General features: G+C 45.5%; 3 protein-coding genes across 19 annotated transcripts in view; 1 reads left to right on the top strand and 2 right to left on the bottom strand.

Moving 5' to 3' along the window:
- The window catches only part of LOC118702294 (carcinoembryonic antigen-related cell adhesion molecule 1), an 813,263-nt gene that overhangs the window by 638,905 nt on the left and 156,336 nt on the right, over positions 1–18,022 (bottom strand). The gene's annotated exons all lie outside the window — the stretch shown is intronic.
- On the bottom strand, positions 1,047–6,388 carry DMRTC2 (DMRT like family C2). Its single transcript, XM_036407992.2, has 8 exons — positions 6,165–6,388; positions 5,928–6,082; positions 5,569–5,645; positions 5,137–5,308; positions 4,871–4,997; positions 2,683–2,743; positions 2,364–2,526; positions 1,047–1,216 (listed from the first exon to the last, which is right to left on the bottom strand). Exons 1-8 carry the CDS (start codon positions 6,386–6,388, stop codon positions 1,104–1,106), a joined length of 1,092 nt encoding a protein of 363 aa, XP_036263885.1. The 3' UTR covers positions 1,047–1,103.
- LYPD4 (LY6/PLAUR domain containing 4) lies at positions 11,933–13,641 on the top strand. Of its 2 annotated transcripts, XM_036408202.2 has the most exons (4): positions 11,933–12,073; positions 12,239–12,382; positions 12,839–13,162; positions 13,393–13,641. In XM_036408202.2, exons 1-4 carry the CDS (start codon positions 12,007–12,009, stop codon positions 13,632–13,634), a joined length of 777 nt encoding a protein of 258 aa, XP_036264095.1. In that variant the 5' UTR covers positions 11,933–12,006; the 3' UTR covers positions 13,635–13,641. The 2 variants fall into 2 exon arrangements, with proteins under 2 accessions (XP_036264095.1, XP_036264096.1); XM_036408203.2 differs by lacking the exon at positions 12,239–12,382 and having other exon boundaries at positions 11,933–12,119; positions 12,846–13,162.

Here is an 18,022-nt window from a genome sequence, read left to right as displayed (position 1 = left end):
TAATTGTCTCCAACTTTTTAGGGGTCCTTTGAAACTTTCCTAGTTCAGGCAATACCCTTGATTATGACTAATTTGATTCTTCCTGTCCTGCTTGGCCTCAGTTTCGCCATTTGAAAAATGTTAGAATAGCATTAAATTGGCATTCTATTGGTCAAAGCTGGCCTGAAAATATGTTCTGTTTGACCTACAGAGAATTTAGAGAAGAAAACTGAGCCATCATTTGAAAATTAGGGTGTTTTATATAGAAATCTAGTTTTCCAGATTCTCTTGAAAAAAAATCAGAAGATATGGCAAAACTGAGCCTCCATTTCCTCCTGCCTGGCAATAATCTACTAGGGCCAAAAGGAAGCTTCCCTGTAAGGTAGGGCATGTTTTCAAGGGCTCACCTGGCCTTCTTTACTCACTTATATGACCTGCTTGGCTCTGTAGTTCACTTCAGTTTGTGGCCCTCTGGACAGCTGAACACTGTCTATGCCTGGTACAGAGCAGACACTTAACTATTGAATCAGTGAATCTCCCACTGTCTCCCTCTAGCATTCCTTCTTATCTGGCCCTAAGAAATACATATTTGTATTTATCTGTGGTAGTTCCTAAATAATCAATTTTTACTTTGAGAGGTAAAATGAACAAGTCCTTTCTGTCAGGATAGACTAGGTTTGGCTTTGATAACAAACAATCCTCAAATCTCAGTGGCTTAAAACAACAAAGCTTTATTTCTTCCTTACTCACACAAACCTAACACAAAATGAAAATACTCTTCTGTTTTTGCATGCATGGAGATAGGTATGTACAGAATCATATGTCAAATAAATATCCTGGAACATGAATTCACGCAAAACCTATTTTGAAGCTTAAATTGCACAGTTCCATCTTGTTGGAATATTAAAAAGGTCCAAAGACCCAAGGGGGTAAGGGAATATCCACCATTGGCTAAGGAAATGCCCATGCTGAAAAAGGAACCAAAAGATAACAAAGCACCTGAAGGCTTAAAAAAAAAAAAAAAAAAAAAAGCTGAAGCTGCACAAATCCCTCAATAAAATACCAAATATGCAGTGTCTGCAGGCTGTTGCACCTCCCCCAGTGAGGCCCCCACTTCTGGGCTTCTAGCTTAGGAGGGAGATGGAACCCAGATGCCCAATATGCAGAGCCATGGAGGGGGCTGGACGGGGTCGGAGAGAAGGGCCAACAGGCTGGAATCCTCTTCCTCCAGAAGAAGCTATAGGCAGGAAGAAAGGGGGCAGGACCAGGTTACATCCATTCCCCACCCTTTCCCAACCCCTTCTTTATTTTTTTTTAAAAACTTGATTTTAGAGAGGCAGAGAGAGGGAAAGATAGGAACATCAATAATGAGAATCATTGATTGGCTGCTTCCTGCACACCCCACACTGAGGACTGAGCCTGCAACCTGGGCATGTGTCCTGATTGGGAATTGAACCCTGACCTCTTGGTTCATAGTTGATGCTCAACCACTGAGCCATGCTGGCTGGACAGCAACTCCTTCTTTTCCCCCCATCCAACCCAGGTCTCATCTTTGTTCACCTGGATTACAGCAAACACTTTCTCCTCAGTGATTTCCCACCTCCAGTCTTATCTCTTCTAATCCCTCCATCACATCCACCATACTTGTCTTTCTAAAGCTCAGGCTCTCTGAATATGTCCCTGTCTAGCTCAGATACATTGTGGCTCCCCTTCATGCACAGCTGCTGGGCTAGACTCCTAAGACTGACATGCCAGACCTCCATGATCAGAAAAGCCTCTCCAGCCTCTCCTCCATTTTTATCAGTTCTTCCATGACAGTTTCCTCATCAGCACACCAGGACAAGCCACTGCTTTGGACAGGAGAATTCTCAGTCTTCCCTCTCTCCCCATAGGTTTCTCATTCCTCAAGATTCCTGTGTTCTCTCCAGGTTTGTCACTGAGCTTTGTGAAGGCATCCAGTTTTCCCTGTAGAATGGAAACTTCTCAAATGCACTTATCAGATTCCCTTCCAGGCCAGACCCTTGTTACCTCTTCAGCCCCTCTCCAACTGTCAGCAGGTAACTTGTGTAGGTAACTCCTGGAGCCAGGAGACCAGACTCTGCCACTGCCTTGCTTTAAGCCCTTAAGCAAGTCCTTGCTTCCCCCAGGGCCTCACTCTGTCATCAGGGAACTGAACATTTGCTTTTGAGCACAAAACTGATAAAACTGATCCACTGAATAACTCTCAACTGCAATCCCTAGGGGCTAGGTTGAGAAGCTTGGGGCCTGGCCTGAGGACATTTAAACTGCTGACCTCCTGATGTCCTTGGCTGTTCCTGCTTACTCCAGTACTCCCATCTTACAACCATCCCTATCCCATCCTCTCCTTTCAGGAAACAGGTTACCTGGATGGAGCAGGGAGATCCAGGCAGAGTTAGTGGGGACAGAAGGGGTTAGGCAGGGAGCCTGGGATGAATCTTTCAGCCCCATAAGAGCCTCAGCTGCCTCCCGCTGCAGCTGCCGCTCTGCGGAGGCAGAGGTCCAGGCCAGGCGAGAGATTCTAGAGGCCTGCAAAGGAAAGGGAGAGAAACAGAGTGGGAACCCCCCTCTTCTGCCTACTCTTCAAGTGCTCCCTCAGCCCCCAATTACTTAACTATCCCCTACTCTTCCCTTTCCCAGGTCAACTTCCTCCCAGGGTCCTGAATCCCATTTCTTTCCCAGGACCTGTGGCTGAAGCAGTACAGGGTCTGGGGTACCACAGGGCTGAAGTATCAAAGTTGAGCATCTAGAAATAAGGACAGAAGATGCCAGGAATATTAAACACATGGACAGACATGTACACATAGGAAGAAGGGCAGGATCTTTCTATACAGCCATGCACCACATAACAATGTTTAGGTGAATGATGAACCATATATACATTGTTGGTCCCATAAGATTATAATGGAACAGAAAAATTCCTATTGCCTCATGATGTGTAGCCATTGCAACATCCTAGTGCAATGCATTACTCACATGTTTGTGGTGGTGCTGGTGTAAACAAACCTATTGTGCTGCCAGTCATGTAAAAGTCTATAATTATGTACAGTACATAATATAATACTTGATGATAATAAACCACTATGTTAATGCTTTATGTATTCCCTATACTATTAAAAAAATAATTCTCACCCAAGGATTAAGAATATTTTATTTATTTATTTATTTATTTATTTATTTATTTAGTGGAACAGAATGTAGGGTGAAGAAGAGAAAGAGAAACATCAGTGTCAGAGAGACACATCGATTGGTTTTCTCTTGCACATGCCAACCAGAAGCATGAATCTGCAACCCAGTATGTGCCTTTGACTGGGAATCAAACCTGTGACCCTCCAGTGCCAGACCAAGTTCTAACCACTGAGAAAAGCTGACCAGGATTATACTTTTAAAAATATGTTTTTATTGATTTTTAGAGAGAGAGGAAGGGAGAGGGATACAGAGATAGAAACACTGACAAGAGACATTGATTGGCCTCTTGCATGCCTCTTATGATGGAGCCCATAATGCCAGCATGTGCCTGTCTGGGAATTGAGTCAGCAACATCTTGGTACCTGGGTCACTGCTCAACCACGAGCAACACTGGCTGGGCTGTATTATACTTTTTAGTGTTATCTTTCTATTCATAAAGCAAAGCTTGTTGTAAAACAGTTTCAGCAGCAACCTCCTATATCTGGTATTTACCCCATCATTTTCTCTTGATCTTGATTTAATCTCATTTTGTTTAATAAATGTAGTGTAGCTTATGTGTGAGGTGTTTATAAAATCTACACTAAATAGTCATTCCTAGGCCTTCACATTCACTCACCACTCACTGACTGACTCACCCAGAGCAACTTCCAGTCCTGTAAGCTCTATTCATAAGTGTCCTATACAGTTTTTATCAGTAAATTAGAGACACTTCTCAGGTTGTCATGAGAATTAGCAATAATAATACTTAATACTATAGATTTTACAAACACTTCACACTTAGGCTGCACTACACTTATTAAACAAAATGAGATTATGTGGTAAGTGTCCTATACACTCTTTTAGTTTTCATACCATATTTTTACTGAACCTTTTCTATGTTTACATACTTAAATATTTACCATCTTGTTAGTTTCCTACACCACGCAGCCAAACTTGAGGCCAGTGGGCTGTGAGTTCGACATGGTTGGCCTATACTATTCAGTACAGTAAGAGGATATACAGGTTTGTAGCCTAGGATCAATGGTCTATAACACATAGCCTAAGTGTGTAGTAGGCTGTACCATTAGGTTTGTGTAAGTGCACTCTATGATGTTCACACAACAATGAAATGGTTCAAATCTGAGTGACTGTTGGGTCATTAGGCTTTGTGGCCTTGGACAAGTCCCTTCCCCTGTGTCAGTGTGCTTTGCTTTCTGTGAAATGACAACCTCTGCCCGCTTCTTTCTCCAGGGCTGCTGTGAGGATTATAGGAAATCATCGGTGTCAATTTTGTAAAAACTGACAAAATGGGATAACTGTTCCTGCCCTACCATGTCTGATTTTCCTCCCTCTAGTTCCCTAATTCCCATGGTACTTGAGGAGTCTGGCCCACCTTTAGGAAGCGTTCTCTAATGGCCTCTGGTCTCTGTCCTGCCTTTAAGGCTCTTATCATTATTCCCTTGCCCCCATTTCAGCAGGTAATTTGACCTCATTTTATCTGTTTAAGCCTATTTAATAGCTACTATTTGTTCAAGGCCAGGGCCTGTGCTAGGTGTATTAGATATTATTATTACTAATTCTCATGACAACCTGAGAAGTAATAATGTCCCTAATTTGCTGATAAAAATAGGCTCAAAATAGGAAAAAGCACTGTACAAAGGTTCACAGGCACACAATAAATACATCATCTTCTCTCCCTACTCACGTGTGGGGCAGGGCAGAGGGCCCTTGGGATTCTCCAGGAAGAGGAGCAGTCAGTATTGGGTGAGATCCTGGGCAGGTTGGGAGGGGTCCATGAATGGGAAGCCGGAGAGAGGTGCCAGGGTCAAAGCCTAATGAGAGGAAGAGAATGCAGAGGGTATAGGAGTCAGAGGTCATGGCTCTGTCCTCCCTCTTCCTAGTCTGTATCCTCTTTCTCTTCTCTGATACAGTGGCACACTGGCATTCAAACATGTATTAAATTCATCTTACCAGGGAAGGGATGCAGAGGGACAACAGGTTTTTGGCATAGCAAGCGGCACACTACTGGGGCTGGCATGGAAAGGCCTGGAGGCAGCCAATGTCCAGGGGTCCAAGCACATGGAGTCCAGAGCAAAGGCAAGGGTTCGGGGGGACGGCTAAGCAGCAGAGGCTCCTGGGAATTCTCCTGCAAGGGCAGAATACACATGGAGTTAGGTCCAAGGCTGGGCAAGAAATGGGTATGTTCTGGGATGAGGGCGGGACTCCAAAACTTCAGAGCTTGGAGGGCTGTGAAATCCCACCTCCTCATTTTGCCCGTGGATAGATTTGCCCAGGATGATACAGCAAGTTAGGGTTTAGAACCCAGGTGATAAGGACAGAGAGAAAGGGGGCAGGGCAGGGGCTAGGAGAGGAGTGACTCCCTCAGGGCCCGGCTCTCCTTACCTTCCCAGGAGGGGTCAGTACCGGTGGGGCTGCCCCTCGGAGGGTCTGAGGCTGGGGCGCTATGTTCTCCTTTCCGGCTGTGGGGGACCAGGAAGAGCTTTGGTGAATCCTTTTCCCGACCCCATCCCACTCCAACGGAAAACTGAGTTCTCTTCGCATGGGCCCTTTTCTACCCGCAGATCTCAACGCAGCCTCCCAACACGTGATCACATTGTGAAGGTGGGGAGGCTAAGGCCCAGAGAATAAAAACCCCTCTTGTCCAAGGTCACACAGCAATTCAGTGGGGGCCTGGGACGCTTCTCCCTACTCATGCTTTCTCCACCCAAATCCCAGTCCCATCTGGAGCCAGGGACACTCACGGGGGAGCCCCGGCCGCGGGGCTGCCTTCTTGACGTGGCTGTGAGCTTTAGGAGAAGCCGCCCCTCTCATCAGCTCCTGAGCCAGGTGCCTCTTTAGCTGTGCCTCCTGCTGCCTACGCAAGGCCACCTGGGCAGCCATGACCCTGCGGCGCTCCCTAAAAGGAGGCTCGTGAGTAAAAAACCAGCCAGCCTTGAGATGGAATGCGTCCTCCTCCCTTCCCGGGTCCCTCTGCTCACAAGATGAGGACGCATTTGTGACACTCGCAAGCCTGAAAGAGGCAGAGGCGCTTGTGGCCCTTGAGGTGAGCAGTGACCCCGTGGTTGCGGCAGCGGGCGCAGGTTGGAGAGCGACTGGCAGCTCTCTTAGGCATGAGCTCGGTGCCCTGGGGCACTCTGGTCTCACTCCCTGTGGCAGAGTCTGAGGAGCAGCGCCGGGCGGCCAGCATTTCATTAGGTTCCATGGCTCTGGGGGCAGGAGTGGAGGGCCAGGAGGGCCAGGTGAGCCGCCTCCTGCCCAGTCCTCCCGCCCTGGGAGGCCACACCTGGGGAGGTTCTCCATCCTGCCATCTGGGCTCAGCTTTCACCCTCCCTTCTCTCTTCTTCACCCCACTCCCTTTCTCACGCACCCTCCTTCTCCCCAAGAGCCCCTTTCCTCTTTCCTTACTTACGTATTCCTTCCTTTCTTTTTAAATGTTTTTATCGATTTTTTACAGAGAGAGGAGGGGAGAGGGATATAGAAATAGAAACACTAGCCGAAACCGGTTTGGCTCAGTGGATAGAGCATCGGCTGGCGGACTGAAGGGTCCCAGGTTGGATTCTGGTCAAGGACATGTACCTTGGTTGCGGGCACATCCCCAGTAGGGAGTGTGTAAGAGGCAGCTCTCTCATCGATGTTTCTAACTCTCTATCCCTCTCTCTTCCTCTCTGCAAAAAATCAATAAAATATATTTTAAAAAAGAGAAAGAAATAGAAACACTGATGAGAGAGGAACAACATCCATCGGCTGCCTCCTGCACGCCCCCTACTGGGGACTGACCCTGCAGCTCGGGCTTGTACCCTGACAGGGAATCCAACTGGCGACCTCTTGGTATCTGGGTGGATGCTCAACGGGGATCTTACGCATTTTTTAAAAATATATATATTTTTTACAGAGTGGAAGAGAGAGGGATAGAGAGTTAGAAACATCGATGAGAGAGAATCATCAATCAGCTACCTCTTGCACACCCCCACCTGGGGATGTGCCCGCAACCAAGGTACATGCCCTTGACCAGAATTGAACCTGGGACCTTTCAGTCCGCAGGCCGATGCTCTATCTACTGAGCCAAACCGGTTTCGGCGCTCTTATGAATTTTCAATGCAAGCATTATTCTCTCCTGCTCACCTGTACTTCCCCTGCGCAAATCCCGGTTTTAGGCTTGCTCACAGGCCCTCATGCTCCCTGCGAGGAATCCTTCATTCCCTTCTCACAACCACCCTGTTCCAACAGGTTTTCTTGGAAAAATGATCCCCCTGCCCGCCTGCATTTAACCAATTTGTATAAAGAGTTTATGCTCCCCTTTCAGCTCATGCATGCCCTGCAATTCAACTTCCCCTTTGCAACCCTTTCGATGCGTTCACTCCCTTAGACCCACAGGAATTCCATTCTTCTCCTGGATTTCTTGCCCCACTTTCACTAATTACTTTTATTCTCTCAACAAATGCGTTTTGAGCCCTTTCCTCGGGCCTGGCCCTGATTTAGCACTGTCCTCCCCGGGAGGAACACCACGATTGCACTCAACACAGTCTCCAAACTCGGGATGCAAATCTGCACACCCTTGTGCCCCACACCTTCTGTACCATTGCTCACACCCAACAACTATGGGCCCATCCCAACTCCCGCAGGGCACCCCCTCATGCAGCTGTTGCTCAAACACCCCCTTTCGGCAGCTGGCCCTCCAAAAGCTGTGCTGGGGCCGGTCCCAGGGTCCCAGGGTCCCGGGGTGGGGGCGGGGCAGCGAAGGCCCACGGGGTGGGGGAGGGGAGGCGCGAGGGGGAAGCCCGGAGTAGGCGAGGGGTTGTGGGGGGCGGGGAGCGGGGGTGTCCAGCGCAAGAAAGAGGGAGGTGGAACAGGGACGGGCGGGGTCATGTTCGCACCCTCAGCCCACAGTTACCACAGTCTCGAGCTGGGTCACCCTCAGGAGGAGGCGAAAGGCCCGCGGTGAGGAAGTGCCCTAAGGAACGGCCGTGCCTGCTCCCGTTATTTCCCCGCCCCTCCGCAGAAGGGCCAATGAGCTTCAAGCGCCGCTTCTTGTCGCGAGGCAAGCGGCCAATGAGCTTCAAGATTCTTCTCGAATGGCCTGCCCCTTGCCTGCTCCTGCTCTTCCTGCGGGCTAGCAAGCCAGCCAATAGCGCTTCGAGTTGAGGCTCACGCCCATTTCCCCTCTCCCAGTGTCTTGCCTTTCCAGATTGTTCTTAGGCTGTGGGGGGAGGCGGCCCGCGGTGCGCAGGATTCGGCTTCCAGGACAAGGCTACCCCTCCCCCCTCCCCCCTTTTTACCTTCCCCCCTTCTAACCCCCCACCCCCAACAGCAGGCGCAGACCCGCCCCGCGGGCGAGCGTTGACCGGATTGGTTTGCGCAGGCGTGGCCTTGGCATCCGTCTGTTACTGCGTCACCACGCGCATGCGCATGCTCTGGGCCTCAACGCTCCGCTCCGGTGGCTCCCCTTCGCTGCGTGGACGCACCTGTTTCCTCTCACTTTTCTCCGGGCGCCCCAGCTCCCCATTGGACCTACCCTGTGATTTGTTTCCTTTCCCAGGCTCCCCTCGATGGCGCCCCTTTCCTGTGTCTCTTCCTGTCCCTGTTGGTGCTGATTTGCCTAACCTGGTTTTCCTGTTCTCTCGGAGTCCCTCCGCTTGTCCCTTGTCCGGGGCGCTCATATTCGGATTTCTTCCCTCCGCACGCCGCCTCCCTAACTGCCTGGCTCCTGCACGTCCCCCGCCGCCGCCCACTACAGTGTGTCTGTTTTTTTGGCCCGGTCCACCCTTTGTGTGCATCTGCCCCCCAGATTTCCCTCGATGCTCCTCCCTGGACTCGTTGCCTTCTCTGTGTGTCCCTATTGAACCCATCCCACCCTTTCCCTTCCCATCCTTCGTGTGTTGTCCACTGTTCTCTGCGTGCTCTCTCCGGTCCCCTTGCCCCTGAGACCCTGGTCCTTGTGCTCCTCCAGCCGCCACTAAAACCCTTTTTTCTGGAGGATTTCATTCCGATTTATTTATTTATTTATTTATTTATTTATTTATTTATTTATTTCCTGGTTGTGTCCCCGCTTTTGCTCAGGTGGTTGCCTGAGCAACTTTTGCATCCCAGGCTGGGGTGTGCTGTCTCCTCTGATTGGATCAACCTCTTTGTGCGATCCTTTGCCAGCCTTGATTTCTCAACCCCGTGTCTCTGTTCTGCTGGTCATAGTCCTTTTACTTGCCAGGCTTTCTGGGATACAGAGCCTGTGTGGCAGTCGGTGACCTCTAGCTGGACTGCTGTGCAGGGGAGCAGTACCGGATAAAGCGGGAAAGGTGGTTTGGGGTCAACCTAGGGGCGTGGGGTGGGGGTGGGGTGAATGGGAGACTTGAAAGCCAGCTGAAGAGGTTGACCTTGATTCTTTAGGTAAAAGAAGGGGGGCGGGCACGTATAGAGAGCTTAGCACTTGCCTGGCACTTTATGTTAATAAGATGCATTATAATCCACTTTATAAACATGATAAAAATTGCACACTTGAGATATATTATAATGCACTTTGTAAATGTGTTCAACAAATTGCACAAGGTTGCACAGCTAGGTGGAGGGTGAAGATTCCAATATTGTTCTCTGGACTATGTACAGCCTACATTGTCTTAGTTATTTTCGGTAATCCCCTTCCCTAGCCCTTCCTTAGGCACTCATTTCAGCCGGCTAATGCATACCTTGTGGTTTGTGTGTGTGCTTGTAAGAGGTGCACCATTTTACTTACTTGCATGAGTAAGTAATTTGATATATGCAAGGGATAATTGTATTCTTTACTATTTAACATAATTTGCCCTGTGCTTTTATGATCCATCCATGTATTAATACATGTTATGCATACCTGTAATTTGTTCCTTCTAACTGCTGGCTGACATTCCATGGTGTGCAGCCTCTGTGTTGAGTGTTCACTAGGTCTCCAGGAAGGATGCCTTCAATTTACTGCCACCTCATACTTGTTCCCTTGTAGATGAAGGTGGAAATCTCTCTTATGTGTGCCTAGGTTATACCAGAAATGGGTATTTGTAAACCTAATTTAACTAATTATTGCCAGAGTCCTCCCCGCAATGGTGCTTTGGGCCTGAGACACTGATCAGAACTCTTCTCTCTTTCTCAGGGTCCAGAAGAGTTCAAGTTGAGTTCAAGTGTCTCTTCACATGTTTGTTAGCCTTTTGCTTTGCTCTTCTGAGAATTGTCTCTCTATGTGTTTGGGCCATTTTTTGACTGGGGTTGCTCTCTTTTTCTTATCAATTTTCTGGAGTTCTTTAGTAATTGTCATTGGTTTAAGACACTGCATTAACTCTTCTATGCCCATCCTGGAGACTCATATTATTTTAGAAATTTATCTACATTATCTGGGTATTTCCATTTATAAATGTAGAGTTATTAATACTTTTATTATCTTTAAAACATCTGATGCGTGCTACTTCCCATTTTTCATTCTGCATTTTATTTGCATCTTCTCTTTTTCTCTTAATTAGATTTGCTAGTGAATTATCTTACTTTGTCAAGGAATGAATGTTAGTTTTTTTGTAATGATTTACTGTTGTTTTCTATGTTGTTGATTTATACTGTCTTCATTTCAACAATTTTGGGGGGTACTTTATTGCTTTTTATATAACTTCTTGAGTTAAATCATGAATTTAAAAAAACCTCCACCTGAGGATATGTGTTTTTAAAAAAAATATATTTTATTGATATTATTACAGAGAGGAGGAAGGGAGAGAGATAGAGAGCTAGAAACATCGATGAGAGAGAAACATTGACCAGCTGCCTCTTGCACACCCCCCACCGGGGATGTGCCCGCAACCAATGTACATGCCCTTGACTGGAATTGAACCTGGGACCTTTAAGTCCACAGACCGACTCTCTACCACTGAGCCAAACTGGTTTCGGCTGAGGATATGTTTTTATTAATTTTTGTGTAACAGAGGGGGAGATAGAGAGAGAGAGAGAGAGAGAGAGAGAGAGAGAGAGAGATCATTTCAAAAGAAAAACATTGATCAGTTACTTCCCAACCGGGAATCGAACCACAACCTTTTGGTGTGTGGGATGATGCTTCAAACAACTGAACCTGGCCAGGGCCATGAACATATTTTTAATGCTTCTTGTTTCTTGATAAATGTAGTTAAAGTATAAATTTACTTCTAAATGTTGCTTTAGATTTGTCCCAAATTTTGATGAATAATTAAAAAAAATCTTTAGATTTTGAAATTATTGTTAGGTCACAGGAACTTGCAAAAATCGTATATAGAGTTCCTTAAACCCTTTCTCCCTCTTCCCCATAGGGATATCTTATATAACTGTAGTTTATAAGAAGGAAATTGACATTGGTACAATAGTCTTAACTAGACTATAGACCTTAATTCAGTTTTCACCAGGTTTTACATGCACTTGTATGTGTGTGTGTGTGTGTGTGTGTGTGTGTGTGTGTATGTTCAATGATATTCAATTCTAAATACTTTTAAATTTCTTTTGGGAACCAAGGATTATTTAGTAATATGTCAATTAATTTCCACACATGCATTTGTCGTTCTCATCTCATTGTCCCTGGAGAATAGTGGTATTTGAATAAGCCGGTATCCTCTGCTCAATGCCCTGTCTAATGGGAGGACCTAAGCAGGGGAGTGAGAAGCTAATGTGGTGGGTCCAGGTTAAGCTGGAGGGGAGACTATGGAAATGAGATCTGTGTCCCTGAAGGTCTCAGGAGCCTATGTCATAGAAAACAATAATCAATTTTGCTTTAGAAACAGTGACTCAGCTTGAGACCTAGATTGAAATTGGCTCCAGACTGACCACTAGCATCCAGGACCTTGACATAGGACCATGGGACTTCAGCATTTGAGACCTGTGCAGCTGCTTTGCCTCGTAGGGGCCATCTCCACTCTGCCTTGTATGTCCTGTGGTACTGGATGCTTTGGGACCCCCGGAGGGAGGGGGCTGGATATCTGTGTTCCTCAGGGGACAGGATCTGTGTAGGCTGAGCTCTTGGCCGGCAGTTCAGGGGCGGTGTAGGTATTGTGAGGGACAGATAACTGGAAGATCATTGTCTATTTAGGGGCTGGAGCTCTTTTGTGCTATGAAGCAACGTCCTCACTCTTCAGAGCTGTTAGTTTCCAGAACTGGAAATGGTTACTGATGAGGAGCATGGTGTGTAAGTTGAGTGAGGGCTGCGAGGAGACGCTGGTGCTCATCAAGACAGGTGAAAGAAGAAGCTTTTATTTTTTTGGTGGTTCTTCTGACTTCTAGCTTTATTCCCAGCACCCAGGGACTCCAGACTAAAGTCCCAGATATTTACCACATTATATCTTTGGGAATAACCTCAAGACACTGGCAGGCAAGGGGCAGGACTCAGCTGGTTATGGTGTGGGCTGGGTAAGAGGTGGGCAATTCCAGGAGGAGCAGGGCAATCTGGGAACAAAGAAAAGAATGAGACACAAGGAGAAAGGAGTAGAGGGACTTCTGTGGGAGGGAAGTGAAAAAAAAAAATAGACGGTGACCCCAATATCTGAGTCCTGTGAGTGGACACTGAAGGAGAAGCAAAGCTGTTCCTGGGGCAGAGCGAGTAGGAAGAACAGAGTGGAGGGGAGGGTGGGGGGGTTGGACTCTGGGTGTGGCCAACAACACTGATCAGAGCTCTCTAATCTCTGCTCCTCAGGGAACAGAAAGGGAGTTGTGGGTTTCAAAGGCTGCAGCCCATCCTCATCTTACCCCCAGCAAGTCTCCTACCTCGTTTCACCGCCTGGATTGTCCATTGCCTCCTATAGCCGTGTTTGCCGGACATATCTCTGCAATAACCTCACTAACTTGGATCCTTTTATGAAACTCAAGGACACTCCTAAGCCTACAACATTTTCTTCCCTTAGTTGCCCAACCTGTGTCGGGGAGCATTCTAATGATTGTCTCCCCAATTTTGTTACCACCGATTCTTGCCCCCACAACGCACCCTTGTGTTACAGTTCCACCATAAAATTTCAGGCAGGTGAGAAGAGAGAAACTTCATCAAATGCCTTCTCTATACCAAGTGCCGTCTGGCACTTTCCCATCTGAGAGGGGCTGGTGGGATCTGGAGAGGAGGTTGGGGTTGAGGGCATCAGGCACATGAAATCCAAGGAGGAAGGTGCCTGGTGCCCAAGTTTGGTGGGAGAGCAGGAGGGGCAGAAGCATCTGAGACTTGAAAGTGTCACTGACTCCTCCCTTTCTTCCTTGCAGGGCTTCTCAATACCACCTTTCTCCTCATGGGCTGTGCTCGTGAATATCGCAGACTTCTAGCAGATTTTCGCCATATTGGGACCATCAGAGTGACTGAGGCCCTCAACATCGTACAGAAGTCCCAGGTTGCTGGTGCAGAGCCCTCCAGTCGGGGTCCTGCTTGGGGCATCCTTTCAGGCCTCCTGCTTGTCTTTAGGGACTATTTAACTGGACTAGACAAACACCCAGACCCTTTCACATAACCAAATAAAGTCATAGAGTTGCCTTTTTGCTTTGTCCTGTGGTCCATGAGGGTTATGGAGGTGTGTGAGGTGTGTGGAGGGCCAAACAGGGAGGTGGAGAGCTGGGCAGGCAGTGGGCAGTGCTCACGGTGAAGTGAGCAGGAGCAGGGGGTGGGAGGAGGGTTTCCGGCAAAGTGACTGTCATGCTCAGGAACTGGGAGGAACCCAAATACTCTTTTTCTCCTCCTACTTCCTGTGGGGACTTGAGTGCTAGCCTGGGTTCAGCCACTGACTGAGAAACCCTGGCCAAATCTCTCTGCTTTCCTGGGCCTCAGTTTCCTCCCCTTTAAAGTCAAGCACCTTATGAATTAGAGCTGAGTCTCATCAGGGTGATTTAAGAACATGATCCATTATCGTCTACATGGTATGTGTCCCTTGTAGTGCTAGTATTAGGATCTCATTTAAATCCTCACAAGACCTCAGTGAGATAACTTTTATCCTTATTTTACAAGGAAGAAACATTCTTGGAGGTTAAGTTAGTTGTCCAGAGTAGAATCACTTTTGCTGTTGGGAGCCAGCAGAGTTGAGGCAAGCAACTCAGTCTTAAGGAAATAGAATTAAGTTCCTTCTAGCAGAAGTTATGCGGTGCCCTGAGGGCTTGGCCAGAAGATAAGATTAACCTGGGGCTTAGCATCTCCTGTCTTCCTGCCTCTTCCCCTTCCTGATCCTCCCCCCTAGATAGCCCAGCCTTGGAATGTTGCACCTTGGAATGTTAACATCTTTGCAACTTCCCCTTCCTGATCCTCCCCCATGGACACTGCCAGGGACCCCTCTGCATGGGCGGCCCTGCCCCCCTTTGTCTCTGCTGTATAAAAACAGCCATTTCAGAGAATAAAACTGAGGCTTGATCAGAACCTTGTCTTGCCTTCATTCTTTCGTGTTCCTTGTTTGTTTCATTCTCTTAGGTGGTTCCTGCTTGCCCCCGTTGTTGTCCCATAGGTCGGGACAAAATGGCGTCCAACGCGTGGCCACTGAGGACCTCCAGCGAGAATGTCTACCGGAGAAGCCCTGGCCAGGCACCCCCAGAGTCGCCGCGAGGACCCGCGAGTGAAGACTCAGCATTGGATCACCACGGTCACGCCCGCCGTGAGACAGATCGGAGTAAAGGTAGGTAGACGATTTTTCAAACAAGATTTCAGAACATTTCACCCCTTTTTTTGCTCGATTGTTATTATTGGATCTCTCGGTTGGTTCCTTCCTGTCCACTAATAAGCACTCACTTGCCGATCCGGGGAAGAGTGAAAGGTACCCGTCTTTGGCTGTGAGAACTCCGATTCACTTGAACTAGTACCGTCTCCCGGTTTTCTTGGCGAGAATCCTCTCCAATTAGATCTACTCTTAAAACCTTGAGCTTGCTTTGAACAAAAGGTTGTCCACCTTACAGACTCAACCACAGGAGACCTGCGCGCCTGAGGAGGGCAAACGGGGTCTCCCTGTCTGTGAGGATCCGTGTAGGCGGATTATACCTACCGACTGTTTCACGCAAGCAAGGGAGTAAAGGGTAGAGTCGAAAAGAGAGTAATTCCGCCTGAATTCCTGGGTTGACGAGAAAATTCAAGCTGACCTGGCACGGGGTTTATATGTCCCGGAGGCTTACATGGAGAAGGAACCTCTTTGAGAGCCATCCAATCGACCAATAATGGGGAATTCAAGTTGTCATGAAATGTTCCTTGACGGTGTCAAGATTTCCCTCAGAACGCGAGGAGTAAGGGTTAAGAAAAAAGAATCTTAGAAAAAGGGCTCAGGGAGTCCCCTCAGGCACGAGGAATTAAGGCTAGAAAAAAAGGATCTTAGAAACGAAAGTGCTCTTTAGAGTGAATGTCTAGGTGATCACAAAATAATGTTTTTTGTTGAAATTCGAATCTTAGTATATGTATGGAATTTAAAATCTATAATAAGTGGAACTCCACTGCTGAAACTACCTCTGACTTAATGCCTTGTTTAAAAATTATAAGAGAACTCACAGGGAAATGCAAATCTTGACCAAATTGGGTATTAATTATTATTTCAGAAAGCCAAAAAGAAAAAAATTGAGATCTGTCTATCTTTTAAGCATGAAAAGAAATTCAGCCAGATCTGTTGCTGATGCTTCCCCTGAAGTAAGCAGAATATGGGGGAAGGGAGAGACATGAGGCGATCCAATATAGAAGCCCGCTCTCCTAGTATATTAAATTAAAAATTTCCTTTCTCGCCATAAAAAAGTTTTAAAAATTTAGAAATGAGTCTGGGATATCTGTACATGTGTAAAGAGAAAGCTAGTATAAGACTAAATGCGCGCACATCCGATTTCGGATATTAGATAAGTCTTGAACTAGCCTTAACTTTTTACAAGAGCTACAGAAATGAAAAACCCAGAACTGATTCTTTTTCCTGAGAAAAACAGCGAAAAAATCTTCTTGAAAGAAATTCAAGCTAATTCCAGCAACAATATTCACATTTCCATAATAAAGAATATCAATAGTTTTCAAAATGCTAGTGAACCTTATTAAAAAGTTAACTTTTAAGGCCTTCAAGAAAATAAGTAAATTTGTCTCTGTCATAGAATTTATCCAAAGTAAATACTTTAAAGATCTAAGTAGTCCAGATAACTGGCTACATCCTTTGTTGAGGGAGGAAAGGGTAAAGGCCCTTCCCCCAGCAGGCAGTTAATATAGTGTCCTGCCAGTAGCCATCTTAACCTATTTCCCACTGGCAAATAAAAATTAAAGTTCAAATTTGCCACATGGAAAACCTAGAGGACAGAATTGAATCTATTAATTGATTATGTCTTGTATTTCTCTTAAAAACATAGTGTTATTAATCTAAGGACTACTAAATATATTTGACTTGCCAGTTTTAAAAATTCAAAGTTCAAATTAAATTAGGAGAAATTGTAGAGTTGTAGTGATTAGGTACTTGAAGCATAAAAATTTATTTTTAAGAAAATAAAATGTATTTCCTCTAATAATTAGGAATTCAAAATAAGTTGCTTGTTATTGATCTAATTAAAAAGAGGATTAATTCTGTGATCTCCACCAAAACTTTTTCTATACAAAAACTAGTCTAAATCTAATTGATGTCTTAAGATAATAGTAGATAATAATATATTAAATATTATGAAGGTTTTCACCTGTAAGAAAGGCAAAAACAATATATTTCTTAAATATAGCCAAATTTTTCAACAGCAATAAAATTTCAAGAAAGATAAAAGCCATGCCTTTGGATCAGACCAATAAAATCTTTGCCATTATTTTTTTAGAAGCCAATGTTTTTTAAATAATTGAATCCTAACTGTATATGCCGCCTACATTTTAATCAAGCTAAAGGCAAGGCAACATTTGTGGCTTATGAATTCAAAAGTAAATTTGCTTTATTTTTAAAGTAAAGATACCTTACCATGATAGCAATCAGCATCTGTGCATTGCTACAGGTTGCCCAAGATCAAGGGCAAGGAAGATTGGTGTACACACCCTTCTACATAGAAGTCAAAATACTTAATATTTTATATTCTACCGGGAACCCTAGCTTAGGTGCTTAATTTATATCTAACACAGAGAATAATATTAACTACCACAGTAAAAGAAATTTTTTATCTCAGGTATTAACCATTTTTACAGATAGATCCAGTTCTAGAAAGGCTAGATATACTACAGCAGAGGAGCAAAGGTCCTTCAAACCTCTCATATTTCAATAGAAATACAAGCTGTTATTTATACCTTAACAGATTTTACTACAAAGCCCATCAATCTATAGTAATAGTACTTATATGGTAAATATAGCAAAAATTATTAAAACAGCTACTATAAGGCACATTAATTCAGAGGAACTTTTCATTTAATTTTCAGTCTATAAAATGTTATTTGAGAATGGCAATTTCCATATTTTATTAGAAACAATGTTCTCAGTATATTATCCAACTTCCTATACCAACTTTAGGGATAAATCCCCGAGGACTTAAACCTAATCAAATCTGGTCAAATAGATATCACTCAATAGTAGAAAGAGCCATTCATACGCGTAAGATCATTTTAAAAACAAAAAAGGGGGAGACAGATATTATGTGTCACCTCAAGAGAAGCTCAGTCATACTTTTTATACTTAAAAATTTTTTTTAAATTGTGATGCAGAAGATCGTACAGCAGGCGAAAGGCATCAGGCCTCCTGTACAATAGCCTCCACCGAGTCAGCTAGGTGGAAGAAAGCATAAACCAGAAAAGAGTTTTATCAGATTCAGTAATAATGCAGGGCTAGGAGTGGTTGTACATTCTTATACTAAGTTATCTAATCAAGTAATCAATGATGTCCAAGCTCTCTTTAGTACCATTAATGATCTCCAAGATCAAATTGACTCCTTAGCTTAGGGGTGTTGA

The sequence above is a fragment of the Pipistrellus kuhlii genome, unplaced genomic scaffold (assembly GCF_014108245.1).
Source record: "Pipistrellus kuhlii isolate mPipKuh1 unplaced genomic scaffold, mPipKuh1.p scaffold_m20_p_38, whole genome shotgun sequence".
In the NCBI taxonomy this organism is placed as follows: Eukaryota; Metazoa; Chordata; class Mammalia; order Chiroptera; family Vespertilionidae; genus Pipistrellus; species Pipistrellus kuhlii.
Note: the sequence above shows the minus strand (reverse complement) of the source record. Positions and strands in the feature narration are given on the sequence as shown.

Bases quoted from the DNA above. Each gene is read 5' to 3' on its own strand.
- DMRTC2 (XM_036407992.2), bottom strand. From the start codon at position 6,388: ATGGAACCTAATGAAATGCTGGCCGCCCGGCGCTGCTCCTCAGACTCT. The intron at 4,998-5,136 runs GTAAGATGAATT...TCCTCTCATTAG, and splicing joins CCCTCTGCATCCCTTCCCTG to GCTTTGACCCTGGCACCTCT. The intron at 2,527-2,682 runs GTCCTGGGAAAG...TTTCCTTTGCAG, and splicing joins CTGTACTGCTTCAGCCACAG to GCCTCTAGAATCTCTCGCCT.
- LYPD4 (XM_036408202.2), top strand. From the start codon at position 12,007: ATGGGACTTCAGCATTTGAGACCTGTGCAGCTGCTTTGCCTCGTAGGG. The intron at 12,074-12,238 runs GTATGTCCTGTG...TTGTCTATTTAG, and splicing joins GGCCATCTCCACTCTGCCTT to GGGCTGGAGCTCTTTTGTGC. The intron at 13,163-13,392 runs GTGAGAAGAGAG...TCTTCCTTGCAG, and splicing joins CACCATAAAATTTCAGGCAG to GGCTTCTCAATACCACCTTT.